Source organism: Myxine glutinosa, chromosome 6, assembly GCF_964187855.1.
Source record: "Myxine glutinosa chromosome 6, kmMyxGlut1.1, whole genome shotgun sequence".
Classification (NCBI taxonomy): Eukaryota; Metazoa; Chordata; class Myxini; order Myxiniformes; family Myxinidae; genus Myxine; species Myxine glutinosa.
In genome coordinates, this window is record NC_136266.1 from 139,386,657 (window position 1) to 139,400,238 (window position 13,582).

Consider the following 13,582-nt stretch of genomic DNA (forward strand, 5'->3'; position numbering starts at 1 on the left):
CGAATGTCTGGGCCTTTTCCTCTGAGAGACTGGGGAATTGTTGGTTGTAGGCCTTGTTATCTCAAAAGCGTTTGACAGAGTTTGGCATCGGGGTGTGATATCCAAGCTTTCCTCTTTCGGCTTTCCTCCTTCACTCTGATCTCTCATATTAAGCTTTCTCTCCGACCTCTCTTTCAATTATCTCTGTATTTGTTGATGGTTCAACATCTTCCTCCTTCCCTATCAACAGCGGTGTACCTCAGGGTTCTGTCCTGTTTCTGACACTCTTCCTTTTTTATCAATGACCTTTCTTCGACAAATAACCAAATGCACTCATATGCTGATGACTCAACATTACATTCCTCCATGTTCTCACATCTGCTTCATCTTCCTCACTTGATCTGCAAAGTCGCGCATCGTAGGTAATTATTTAATTGATTAATTTATCAAAGGAAATTAAATTATTTAATTCAACAATTCGCCCGGATATGTTGAAGAACATTCAGAGAAACCTGCTTTTCCGTTTACAAACATGTTATGAGATTGGTGGGACACATTTCGAACAGCTGATGTAGCCAACCTTACAAATAAATGTTTTGCCTATGATGCACGACTTTGTGGACACCCTGTATATCTCGTTTGACCACAGCCACCTCTTTAAATTCAGATTTGGACAAGATTGCCCAGTGGGACAAATGTAATCAGGTTAAGTTTAATGCTTCTAAAACTCAATTTATTCCCATCTCTCTCTAAAAGTCCCCTCAACTCTCCAATCTCCTTTGAAAGCTCCACAATTACACCATGTGATACAATAAACCTACTAGGTATTACCCTAACATCAAATTTTTCCTGGAATCCACACATTACATAAACAGCTGAGTCTGCCTCGAAGAAACTGGGAGTCCTGTTCAGATGTCGGAGATTATTCTCCTCTGAACATTTGCTTCAACTATATAAAGGATTGATTCATTCATTCATAGAGCACTGCTCTAACATCTGGGGAGGTTATAGCTCCACATACTTAATGGACAGAATTGAATCCAAAGTAATCCGACTTATCAACTCTCCAAATCTGATCTTAATACTCGACCTGCTCGAATTATGCTGCAAAGTTGGCTCCCTTTGTCTTTTCTACAGATATTTCTTCGGTTTCTGCTCCCAAGAACTTTCTGTTTGTGTACCTCCGCCATTAGCGAGACCACGGAATACTCGATAAGCCACCGCATCGCATGATTATTATTATACCAAGGCATTAATAAACAGTAGACAAGGCAACACAGTATATGGGGCTTGAAACTGGGACCACAGTAGCATAAACCAAAGGTTGAGGTAAGTAAACCCAATAAAACATATCAAACCCATTTAAAATAAATGCCTTGCGATCCATGGTCGGGTTTGAGGAAATTGGAGCTCATTTCCTGTTTTGCATCACCAGTTATGGCTACACTATATCCTACTTCAACCTACCACTGCTGTCTCCACATTCTCTCTGTACCCTTAACAGGCTTGTGAATTCTTTTTCCTACTACGGAATGGTTCTGCTCACCACAGAATTGATGAAAGTGGACAACAGCTGTGCAGGTAAACACACATGTCTCTTTTGATCCTTTATTTCTCTCTGATTCTGATTTGTCTTTTCTCTCTGTAAATGCCCTGTGCATTTTAAAACGAATTAAAACACTTGTATAAGGTGATTTAATTGGTTTTGATTCACATTCAATTTTAAAATTAACAAGTCAGGAGACGACGATGGTTCACGAGCGAGCGGTATTCAATGACAAAGGACGGACTATAACCGAAACATGCCTGGACTGGGGGGTCAGGGGCCCACGTGGCAGGTGTCGGCCCCCGACATGCGGTGTACATGCCTATTTACAAAGGGCCCCAATGCGATGCGTGCGTTATGAGGTTAGTTAGCTACACAATACCGAAAATTCGGTTCGATTCCGACAACTTTGAAAATTTGGCCTTTGTGGCCTTCAAAGGTCAAAGATTCTGAAATTTGTTGGAAAACTTGTATTTCATGATGTATGTGATAATATAAGATCATGTACGACATTTCACCCCATCAGGAAGCGAACAATGTAATAAAACCATCAAAAATCGACTTTTCTAAATTTCGTGACCTTGTGACCTTGACCTTGGGGCGAAAATGAAAATTCGAGCTCCGTGGGGCTAGACACGTGACATTGGCCTAACCAAATACCGAAACCCCTGTCAGATTCCACCAAACCCCTCGGAGAAGATGTAGCTTGAACTCGATTACCCCCTAAAAAGACATCTTTTTCTGCTGTGGCTCCGCCCACAATGGGCGCAATAAGCCCATTTTAGGCAGGACACAACTAGATCATGATATCAACCTCCCACCCAAGTTTCATCAAGATCGGATGATATCATCGGGTAGTTATGCTGCGGACAGACAGACAGACAGACACACACCCATGACGAATATAGTGGTCACTCTGTTTGATACCTCGTGAACCAATACAGTAATTTTTTCCTTGTATTAAATTATTTCAAGGTATTGTTTTAACATACCACCTCCTTCGCGAAGAGTAGGCGAGCTATCGTCGACACCCTGGCCAATTTCCTCCCCTAACCTACAGAGGGCAACAGCGGCACAGCTGCGCCCTCAGCCAATGTTTGCTACAAATTCTCAAATCCTATTCTGTCATTCTTGCCCCCTCACCTCCCTCCTCCCTGTCAGTCTGCCTTCCTTTGGCCACCTCCCCTCTGCAAGGAAGTCAGCAAACATCACTCCTGTCCACAATAAGGATGAAAAAAAACAGACTCTACCAATTATATGCCAGTGAGCTTGCTGCCAATTACAAAGCAAAGTCATGGAATCCATCATTGTTTCTGATGTCAAGTCTTCCTGTTTTCAAACAACCTCTCAATCTATCAGTTTGGACTCCGTCCTGATCACCCAACTTTGGATAGGCTTCTGTTCCTTTCTCAGCAATGGATAGATGCCCTCAATTTCAAACTGGATGTTAAGACCGTCTCCTTCGACATATCTTGGGCATTCGACACATTCTGGCATACTTCTTTACTTGTCAAGCTCTCAGCCTGTGGTATAGAATGCTGCCTTATTCCTCGATTTCTGACTTCTCAAAACACGCAGTCAATGTGGTACCAGCAATGGAACCCTTTCCTCCCCTCTGCAAGTCGAGGCTGGAATTCATCAAGGCAATGATTTGGACCTAATATTGTTCCTCGTCTATATTAATGACATGGAAAACGATGCTTTGGAAAACGTCTCTTAATTTTTTGCAGATGACTTGATATTGTGTAACACGGTACCCCCTCTGCTATCCCTCTGCTAGGCAGACAGATAGCATTTGCATCCCTCTCTCTTTCTCTCCTGATCCGGAAAGCATTGGACTCCGGTCTGATAAATAGAAACATGTCCTTCAATCCTGGAAAATATCAGTCTCACCCTATCACCCCAGAATGATTGTCAAACGAACCAACCGTTGTATTTCCCTGATGATCCACTGGAATAGGTTCAGTCTCTTGAACTTCTTGGCCTTACCATAAGCCATGCCCTCCGCTGGGCTAACCACATTGCTAAGCTGACCTCCAAAGCCAGCCACAGACTGGACATCCTCCATCGATCTAGGTCTTTGCTTGGAAAATTGGAGCTACTCACATCTACATACAAGGCCTTTGTCCATAGCTCAATAGAGTACTGCTCTCCATTATGGGCTAGTGCCCCAGCTTGACAACTGTCTCGGGTGGATTCCGTGGAATCGAAAGCTCTAAAAATTATTGTTATCTCCCATGGTTTAAAAAATTTTTGTATACAGAGTCAAGGCTCGTGTAAGAGCTAACACATTACGTATGGGCTGGGGCTGGGATGGGGGGAGAGAATGGGGTACATGGTACAAAGCAAATGAACACTACTAGGAATTTCAGGAAAGAAGTTGGAGATTGAAAGAGGTGGAATTGGGGTGTTTTAACAGGGGTAGATGGGGGAAGAGAGGAGATGGTGGTGAACAGCTGTTTAAAAGACCTGGAGGGAGGAGTGGGATTGAAGAGAGTGAGGGAGTTTGGTCCAGAGGCAGGAGAAAAGAGGAATGAAGGAGTGAAGGTGAGTAGAGAGTCTTGATTTTGGCAGTTTCACCAGAAGAGGGTTGCTGGCAGATCTTGTGCATCCTGCAGGAATATTTGGAGGACAGAGTATTCCCCAAATATTCCCCTGCTCTGTCTGTACTCTGTCCCCCAAATATTCCTGCAGGATGCACAATATCTGCCAGCAACCCTCTTCTGGTGAAACTGCCAAAATCAAGACTACAGTGAGAGAGAGAAAGGCACTCGGAATCAGCTTCATCGTGGGAGATACACTACATGGTCAAAAGTATGTGGACACCCAGCATCACATCGGTATGTGCTCGTCGAACATCTCATTCCAAAATCATGGGCATTAATATGAAGTTGGTCCTCCCTTTGCTGCTTTGCTTTGGAACTCCACCCTGGACAGGAAGGGGAGATGAGAGGATTCCATTCAGGGTCACATGTTGACTGCGACCAGAGACAAAGTCGGCAAGCCATGTGTGGAGGTTTCCATGGATACCATAGGAGGAGAGTTTGGTGAGCAGGGTGGGGTGCCAGACCGTATCGAAGGCATGAGATATGTCAAGGGAGATGGCTCTGATGACTTGTTTGGCAATGAGGTCCTCCATACATTGTTGAGACAGCAGAAGCAGCATGTCCAGAGTAGAGTGACCTGGTCTGAATCCAAATTGATGATCAGAGATCAAGCCATTGGAGAAGAGGAAGGATTTAATATCAGAAGCGATGATGGATACCTTGACCTTGCTGATTATTGGGAGCAGGCTGGTTGGTCTGTAGTTGCAAGGATCTGTTTTTGCACCTTTTTATGTAAAGTGGGAATGTTGGCTGATTTCCAAGCAGATGGTAGATTACCTTGATCAAAAGAGGCAGAGGAGAGAACAGAGAGAGGGTGTGATAGAGCAGCAGGGCAGGATTTTAGGACCCGTGGGCTGATGCCGTCTGGTCTAGTTGCAGAATCAGAGTCGAGGTTTGACAGAAACTTATCCACCTTGTCAGGAGAGAAGGAGACAGAGACCAGGAGCAGCTAGGTTCGACTGGGTAAGGTGGGTACAAAGAGAGAGAGAGATGGGTTCGGGACACAAGATTTTGAGGCAGACACAGAGTTGAGGCATTCAGCTTTTTCACGTGCGGAGTCAGCTGTGTAGCCGTTTGAGATAAGGGAGGGGATCGAGGGGGAACAAACACCAGAAACAGATTTGACCCGACGCCACCAGGATTTGGAGGAGGGAGACAGGTTTGAGAATTCAGTCTTGGGAGTAGAGAGATATCGTTTCCTGGCTCTCTTGAGGGTAGACACACTTGTTCTGAGCTTTGTGAAAGGAACTGAGATTGCCTTCGGTTGGATTTGCCTTCCATAAGGCGAAGGCAAGTTGTTTCAGGGCAACTGCCTCACCACAAGCTTCAGTGTACCATGGATGGGAGGAAGGGTATGACAACAAGCAAACGATCAGATTAATCTATTGGAGCAGAAGAAGAGCAGCAGACATTTGCAGGGACGTTAGTCATAACCAAGTCAAGAAGAGAAGATGCTCCGTTGACTGAGATCCGGGTTGGGAAATTGACAGATTGTGTCAGTCCCAATGAGTCGCAGAAGTCCTTTGCTGAGGTGCCATGGCTGGTGTGAGAGGTACCCACACCCAGTAAGCTGGCATAATGACAGTTGAAGTCGCCACATATGAGGTCGCCAGTTGGGATGAGTAGATAGAAGTTGGTCCATGTTGTCAAACAGCGAGATGTAAATAGAATCATCACTGTTTGGTGGACGGTACAGAACACATATGAACAAAAGGTGGGAGCGGAGAGGATGCCGTAGCCAGCGGTACTCATGGGGGTGTGGTGTTGTGAGGGCAGTGCAGTGAGAGTGAGGAAGAGAGTTTTTTTGATAAATATAGCAACCCCACCTCCAGAACGAGGCTCAGGTCTATCATACTGGAGGAGGGAGTAACCAGGAAGAGATATTAAGGAATCAGATACACATTGAAGGAGGAAAGTTTCTGTTAAGCAGATTAAGTCTGGTTTGTCAGAAGCAACCTGTATGGAGAGATCAGTCAGCTTTGAGCAAAGGCCCTAGATGTTTGAGGTCCATGCCGTTAAGGAAGAGGGAGGGGGAGCATCGGGTACAGGACAGGGGAGGGGAGGAGTTGGGTAAGATGAGGAAAAGGAGGAGGTAGGGAGAGCTGTTGATAGTGTGTGGGACATTTCAGAAGAGCTAGGAGAACGGGAAGGATGAGATGATGAGAGAGAGACCACTTTTAAAGGCCATTTTCCCCCACAGAGCAGGGGTTGGCCTTTTTTGGGCACAGTGGTCCCCTTTTTGAAGCAATATTTTATGGCCGGATGCCCTTCCTGCCGCAAACCATGTTAGTCGCCTCTTGCCACACACAGGGAATTACCAGTGAACTGGTACTCAATTTGCCGACCTCGGAAGGATGACAGGCTGAGTCAACCACCCTGGCGTTAATTCAGCGATCGACCGGGATTCAAACCAAGGATCCTAGGATCCCAAGCCGGCGCCCTAACCACTAAGCCAACACCAGGGATGAGGAGGACATACGGTTTGATTGTGATTGAAAGAGGCACCGTGAGGTGTTGTTTGAGGGAGGGCTAGAGTGAGGTTGAAGGTTGGAGGTGGTAGAGGTTTGAGTTGGAAGGGAGAGGAAGTGGGGAGGAGGCAGCTTTGAGGAGGAGGGGTGAGAGGGGAGAATTGGAGAAAAATGGAGGTGGGAGATTTGAAGGGGAGGGGTGAGGGGGGAGTTTCGATGGGGAGGGGCGAGGGTGGAATTCAGGAGGGGAGGGGTGAGGGAGAGTTTGGGAGGGGAGGGGTGAAGGGGGAGATTTAAAGGGGAAGGGTGAGGGGGTAGTTTAGGAGGGGAAGGAGTGAGGATGGAGTTTAGGAGGAAAGGGGTGAGGGGGGAGTTTAGGAGGGGAGGGGCGAGGGGAGAGTTTCGGAGGGGAAGGGTGAGTTGGGATTTTAGAAAGTGTTTGACAATTAATGGAAAACGAACATTTATTGCAAAATGTGTGAACATTTATTCTTGATATTGTTAACATCCTCATACTGGTTGTGTAGCCTCCAGTCTCTCGTTGCTTTTTGATGCTGAAGTGTAACCTTTTTCCCTGCAGTACCTGACAATGTGGACACAGAGGATTCGAACTGCATACGTCCGTGCCAGTTTCTCACCACCAAAGACTATCTTAATATACTGTGGACAACACTTGCTGAGCTTCCAGGTACGAGTTGTATAGCCATATAAGATATGTCCATAAAGCTGATCATATATTTAATGGGAATATTTTTCAATAATAGTGACGTCATCAACAAACGCCTTGCTTAAAAATGAAAAATATAGCAACACTCATCTTCAGCAAAATACTGTTTAAAAATGGCTTGTTTAACCAGGTTTTCCAGTTTAGTCAGCAGTGCAGTGTAATTTAAATATAATTATTTTGATGGCATTCCTGTGTTTTTCCAAAAATCATCTGCATTAAAACCTGCCCTTTCCAAAGGTAAGTCCAAAAGTTTTCTTGTTCTGCTTGTAACATTATTTATTTTATGAAGGGGACAGATATTTGCACAATTTTAGCTGTCGCATTATTTACCGATATTCCTTTTAAACATATACACTACTCACAATAAGTTAGGGATATTGTGGGAGTGAGTTTATTTTTTTTATAGGGGTTAGGGTTCGCATATTGAAAACAAGAATGCTGTTTTTTCACACTCATTAATAACCATAGAATTAGGACCAACAACTTTTTTCAACATAATTAATACACAAAATCAACCACACCGAAGAACCTGCCAATATCCCTAGCTTATTGTGAGTAGTGTACTGTGGTTTCTTACACTTTTTTTTGGTTCTGGAGTTCAATTCATTACATACTGTACATCCGTGGAAATTAATTCCATCTTGTCTCAATGAAATGGCCACGAAAGAAAGCTTTTGGAAATTGGGATCAAAACTGCTGTTAAATTCATGGTGATGCAAAAGAAAAATCAACTAGAAATTTTCCAATTAATTTTGAAAGCAAAAGTAAAAATCCACCAAGCTTTTGGAAAGGAGCGAGGCCCGGTTTAATTAGACAGTTGTGAACAAATATCTCAATAGTGTGGTTCCATTTTACCATCAGTTAAAGCTTGCAAAGCTCATTCCAAAGTACCGGAGTATTGTTCCTAAGTATTGGAGAGCCAGGAAACAATATCTCTCCGTTCTCAGGACCGAACTCTCTTATCTGTCTCCCTCTTCCAAATCCTGGTGGCGTCTGGTCAAATCTGTTTCTGGTGTTTGTTCCCCCTCCATCCCCTCCCTCACCTCAAATGGCCACATGGCTGACTCCGCACGTGAAAAAGCTGAATGCCTCAACTCTGTGTTTGCCTCTAAATCTTGTGTCGCAAACCCATCCCTCTCTGTACCCACCGTACCCAGCTGCTCCTGGACTCTGTGTCCTTTCCTCCTGACAAGGTGGAAAAGTTTCTGTCAACCCTCGACTCGGATTCTGCAACTGGACCTGACGGCATCAGCCCACGGGTCCTAAAATCCTGTTCTTCCGCTCTTTCACTCCCTCTCTCTGTTCTCTTCACCCTCTCTTTTCCTCAAGGTCGTCTTCCTTCTGCTTGGAAATCTGCCAACATCACCGCTTTGCACAAAAAAGGTGCAAAAACAGATCCCAGCAACTACAGACCAATCAGCCTTCTCCCAATTATCAGCAAAGTCATGGAATCCATCATTGCTTCAGATATGAAATCTTTCCTCTTCTCCAATGGCTTGATCTCTGATCATCAATTTGGTTTCAGACCTGGACACTCTACTCTGGACATGCTGCTTCTGCTTTCTCAACAATGGATGGAGGTCCTCAATGCCAAACAGTAAATTAGAGCAGTCTCCCTTGACATATCACGTGCCTTCGATATGGTCTGGCACCCCGCTCTGCTCACCAAACTCTCCTCTTTTGGTATCCGTGGTAATCTCCACGCATGGCTGGCGGACTTCCTCTCTAGTCATAGTCAACGTGTGGCCCTGAATGGGTTTCTCTCATCTCCTCTTCCTGTTCAGGCTGGAGTTCCCCAAGGCAGTGTTCTGGGCCCTGTGCTTTTTCTGGTCTTCATCAATGATCTCTCTGACTCTCTTGAAAATCCTCTCTATCTCTTTGCTGACGACTCTACTCTCTGTCGCTCCATTCTTCATCCCTCAGATCGGCAGTCTGCAGCCTCCTCACTCTCTGCAGACCTGGACAAAATCACAGACTGGGCAAACAAGTGGAACATGTCTTTCAATCCTGACAAATCTCACACTCTTACGATGTCTCTCCGAAAAGACCGACTGGACAACCCTCCCATCCACTTTCTGAATAATCCTCTCCAAGAAGTTCTGTCACTCAAGCTTTTGTGTCTCACTATCTGCCATGATCTTTCCTGGGAAAACCACATTTCAAATCTGGCCTCCAAAGCCAGTCGCCGACTGGGCATCCTCCGTCGTGCGAAGTTCTTCCTTGGCACACCTGAGCTCCTCACCACATACAAGGCTTTCATCCGCAGCTCAATGGAATACTGCTCTCCCCTCTGGGCTGGTGCTCCTGCCTCACACCTAGCTCGTCTTCACGCTGTTGAAACCAAAGCATTCAGAATCATTGGAATCTCCCGCGATGAAGCTAACTCCAAGGGCCTCTCACTCACTCACCACAGGCAGGTTGGTGGTCTTTCCGTCTTCTACCGACTCCTCTCTGGCCTTGCCCCCCCAGCTCTCTCTGGGCTCTGTCCCACAAATATTCCTACAGGTCGCACAAGATCTGCCTGCAACCCTCTTATGGTTAAACTGCCAAAATCAAGACTCTATGCTCACCTTCACTCCTTAATTCCGCTTTTCTCCCGCCTCTGGAACAAACTCTCTCACTCTCTTCAATCCCACTCCACCCTCCAGGTCTTTAAAACAGCTGTTCACCACCATCTCTTATCTTCCCCCATCCAAAACCTTGATCTTTTCAACCCCCGCTAATTTCACCCCAATTCCACTTTTTTGAAATACCAACTTCTGTCCTGGAAGTCCTTGGTGTCCTTGTGTTTTATACTTCTCCCTCCCTTCCCCCCCCCCCCCTTCCCATGCCTCCTCCCCCCAAGCCCTCTCCCTTCCACACATCTCCCTGCTCTCAAATGTTGTGTTTGTGTGCTTCCCCTTCTCTCCCCATCTTGTCTTCCGCTCCCTCTTTTTATATATTTTGTTTGCCTGGTTGATTTGTTTGTGAAGTAAATGTTAGCTCTTTCACGAGCCTCGATTCAGTATACAAAAAACCATCAGATCAGACAAGCACCAATGACGCCAAATTGAAGTGACGTCATACTACATATGTATTTAGATTTTGGAGTCCAGGTACCAAACTCGTATTTTCAGATTTCTCCCATCCTACAAAGAATGGAAATATGACTTTCATATGGTGAACTTTGATACGGAAATATGAAATATGACTGGTGGTGAACAGCTGTTTTAAAGACCTGGAGGGATGAGTGGGATTGAAGAGAGTGAGGAAGTTTGTTCCAGAGGCGGCAGAAAAGAGGAATGAAAGAGTGAAGGTGAGCAGAGAGTCTTGATTTTGGCAGTTTCACCATAAGAGGATTGCTGGCAGATCTTGTGCGCCCTGTAGGAATATTTGCGGGACATGCAGTATTTGGGGGACATCCATCTTAAGCGGTAAATATGTTAGGCAAATTAAAATGTCCTCGAACATCTCAATGAAACTACAGCAAATGGATGCACATGGTATAATCGACAGCTGAAATGTTGGCCGAAGGTCATGCAGTCATCTTCATCATGAATACACATCAGCCTTCATTAGGTTGGGAAAAGTTCAACCAGCAACATGTCTGGAGGCAAATGAGCGATCGATTCAATAAGGTGTTTGCCACTTTGGCCTGTGAGAAGGAAGTCGATGAAACTACACTGGATGCCATTGATACATTCCCGTGCAGCATGTACAGTTTCAGGAATGACACCTCATTCAATCGCACTCAGTTTCTTGCCCTTGATAAAAAAAGCCTATTGCCCATCCAAGAAACCCAAAAATCCACTGGGTAAATTTAAGGGGATCGCCTCCAGCAGTTTACCACCATGTGGAGGAGAGTTCCTTATCCATGTCCAGCGATCAGCATTCGTGGCAAGGATGTTGGCACCTGCTCATGACCCACAAATCAATCAATCTCTGGAAGATGGTTGGGAGCTATCAGATGGTTCCTCTACGATATTGGCTGGTTTGAGGGTCCACAGCTCCATGAAAATCTCAGGCTTGATGACGACTTGGAGAATGACAGTGATTGCGGCAGTGATGATAGCATATCTCCATCATCGGATGATGAAGACAACTGACCATCGACAAATTCCAAATCTAGATCATAACATGTACAGTCACATGAAAAAGTAAGTACACCCCATGTAAAAATTTGACTTTTTCAACATATTTCAACATGCAGCTATTTGATCTTCATTTCAACAATATTGATAGATAAAGGTGATATAATATAACAAATATCATGAAACATTTACATTTTGTAGTCCATTGTATAATTTAAATAAACATAAATGCAAATTTCGCATGTGGAAAAAGTAAGTACACCCTTGGCTCTAATAGGTGGTATTGCTCCCTTTGGTAGAATTGTTTCTGCCAATTGAGGTTGTCCTCAAGGAGGCGTTTCTTATAACCGTCTACCAGTCTCTGACATCGACTGGGAGAAATTTTTGCCCACTCCTCCATGCAGAATTCTTTCAGCTATGTGACGTTTGAGGGGTTTCTTGCATGCACAGCTCGTTTCAAATCCCCCCACAACATCTCGATGGGATTTAGATCCGGGCTTTGACATGGCCATTCCAGAACCCTCCATTTCTTGCTTTTCAGCCATTCCTTGGTGGATTTACTGGTATGTTTAGGGTCATTGTCATGTTGCAAGGTCCACCTACGGTTGAGCTTCAACTTTCCGACAGATGGCCTCACATTATCCTCAAGCACCCTCTGGTACAATGAAGAATTCATAGTGGATTATATGATGGTGAGCTGCCCAGGCCCTGATGCAGAAAAGCTGCCCCAAACCATAATATTTCCACCACCATGCTTTACAGTTGGTATCAGGTTCTTGTAGTCAAATGCTGTCTTTGGTTTTTGCCAAACATGTCTTCTGGTAATGTGGCCAAATAGCTCTACCTTTGACTCATCTGTCCAGAGCACATTGTTCCAGAAGTGCTGGTCTTTGCCTAGGTGTTCATTGGCAAACTTTAGTCTTGCCCTGATGTTCTTTCGGGACAGCAAAGGTTTCCTCCTGGCATACCTCCCATGTAGATCAAATTTGTGCAGCCTCTTTCTAATGGTAGACTCGTGCACTTTGACATCAACAGTGGCAAGAGCTACATGTAGGTCCCGTGATGACATTCTGGGATTCTTAGAGACTTCTTTCAGCATCTTGCGGTCTGCTCTCAGGCTGAACTTGCTGGGGCGGCCTGGCCTGAACAAGTTGGCAGTTGTTTGGAATCTTCTCCACTTGTAGATGATCTTCCGGACAGTCGAATGATTAATTTCAAATTGTTTGGAGATCTTTTTAAATCTCTTCCCAGGCTCGTAGGCATCTATAACCTTTTTTCTGAAGGCCTCAGAGAGCTCTTTTGATCTAGGCATGGTGACGCCGCACACTTCAACAACAAAGAGCAAACCAAACTAAATGTCTGAGGTTTAAATAAGACAGGTTCCTCCAAGATCCTCTCTAACGATGTTCTAATCATTTGCACCTGAGCTGGTGCACCTGATTCTAATTTTAGGTATTTGAAGTGGTGATAAATGTAGGGGTGTACTTACTTTTTCCACATGCGAAATTTGCATTTATGTTTATTTAAATTAAACAAAGGACTACAAAATGTAAATGTTTCATGATATTTGTTATATTATATCACCTTTATCTATCAATATTGTTGAAATGAAGATCAAATAGCTGTATGTTGAAATATGTTGAAAAAGTCAAAACTTTACATGGGGTGTACTTACTTTTTCACGTGACTGTACATCCATTTCCTGTCGTTTAATTGAGATGTTTGCAGACATTTTGCCTAACATGGCTACTGCTTGTTGCATTCCATTACAGCCACTGCTAATTACTTTAAGATTCTTAAGACCCTTAGTCTGATTTGTTGTACACCGCTCCTTTCCTTTTCCACCCCAGGCGCTGCATGACGTCATCGCCGGGCAACGAAGGGGGCCCAGCGATGACGCGCGCTGAAAGTGAGTACGTGTACTCAGTTTTCACTCCGGTTTCTTTCTTTCTTGTTTGTCTGGGCGATATCTCATCCATCCTTTAAGCTAGGAAGCTGAAATTTCGGCACAATAGTGAGCAAGTGCTTTGGCAAAAACAGTATTTTTAGTTATTTGATTTAACAATTAATTAATTGATCAATTACTTAATTATTATCGATTTATTAAGTACTTATTTATTTCCTTTCTCATCTGGGCAATATCCCAGGCACCTTTTGAGTTAGGAAGCTGATATTTGGACATAACA

At 44.5% G+C, this 13,582-nt stretch overlaps 1 protein-coding gene across 3 annotated transcripts in view; it reads left to right on the forward strand.

Moving 5' to 3' along the window:
• The window catches only part of LOC137430361 (synaptic vesicle 2-related protein-like), a 194,221-nt gene that overhangs the window by 109,006 nt on the left and 71,633 nt on the right, over positions 1-13,582 (forward strand). For all 3 annotated transcript variants that reach the window (XR_010985040.2, XM_068121172.2, XM_068121173.2), the window contains exons 11-12: positions 1,484-1,560; positions 7,180-7,287. Coding sequence is in view for 2 of the 3 variants with exons in the window: in XM_068121172.2 (XP_067977273.2) it covers positions 1,484-1,560; positions 7,180-7,287 (185 nt within the window). In the remaining variant the exon portion in view is untranslated. The remainder of the gene's footprint in view (positions 1-1,483; positions 1,561-7,179; positions 7,288-13,582) is intronic.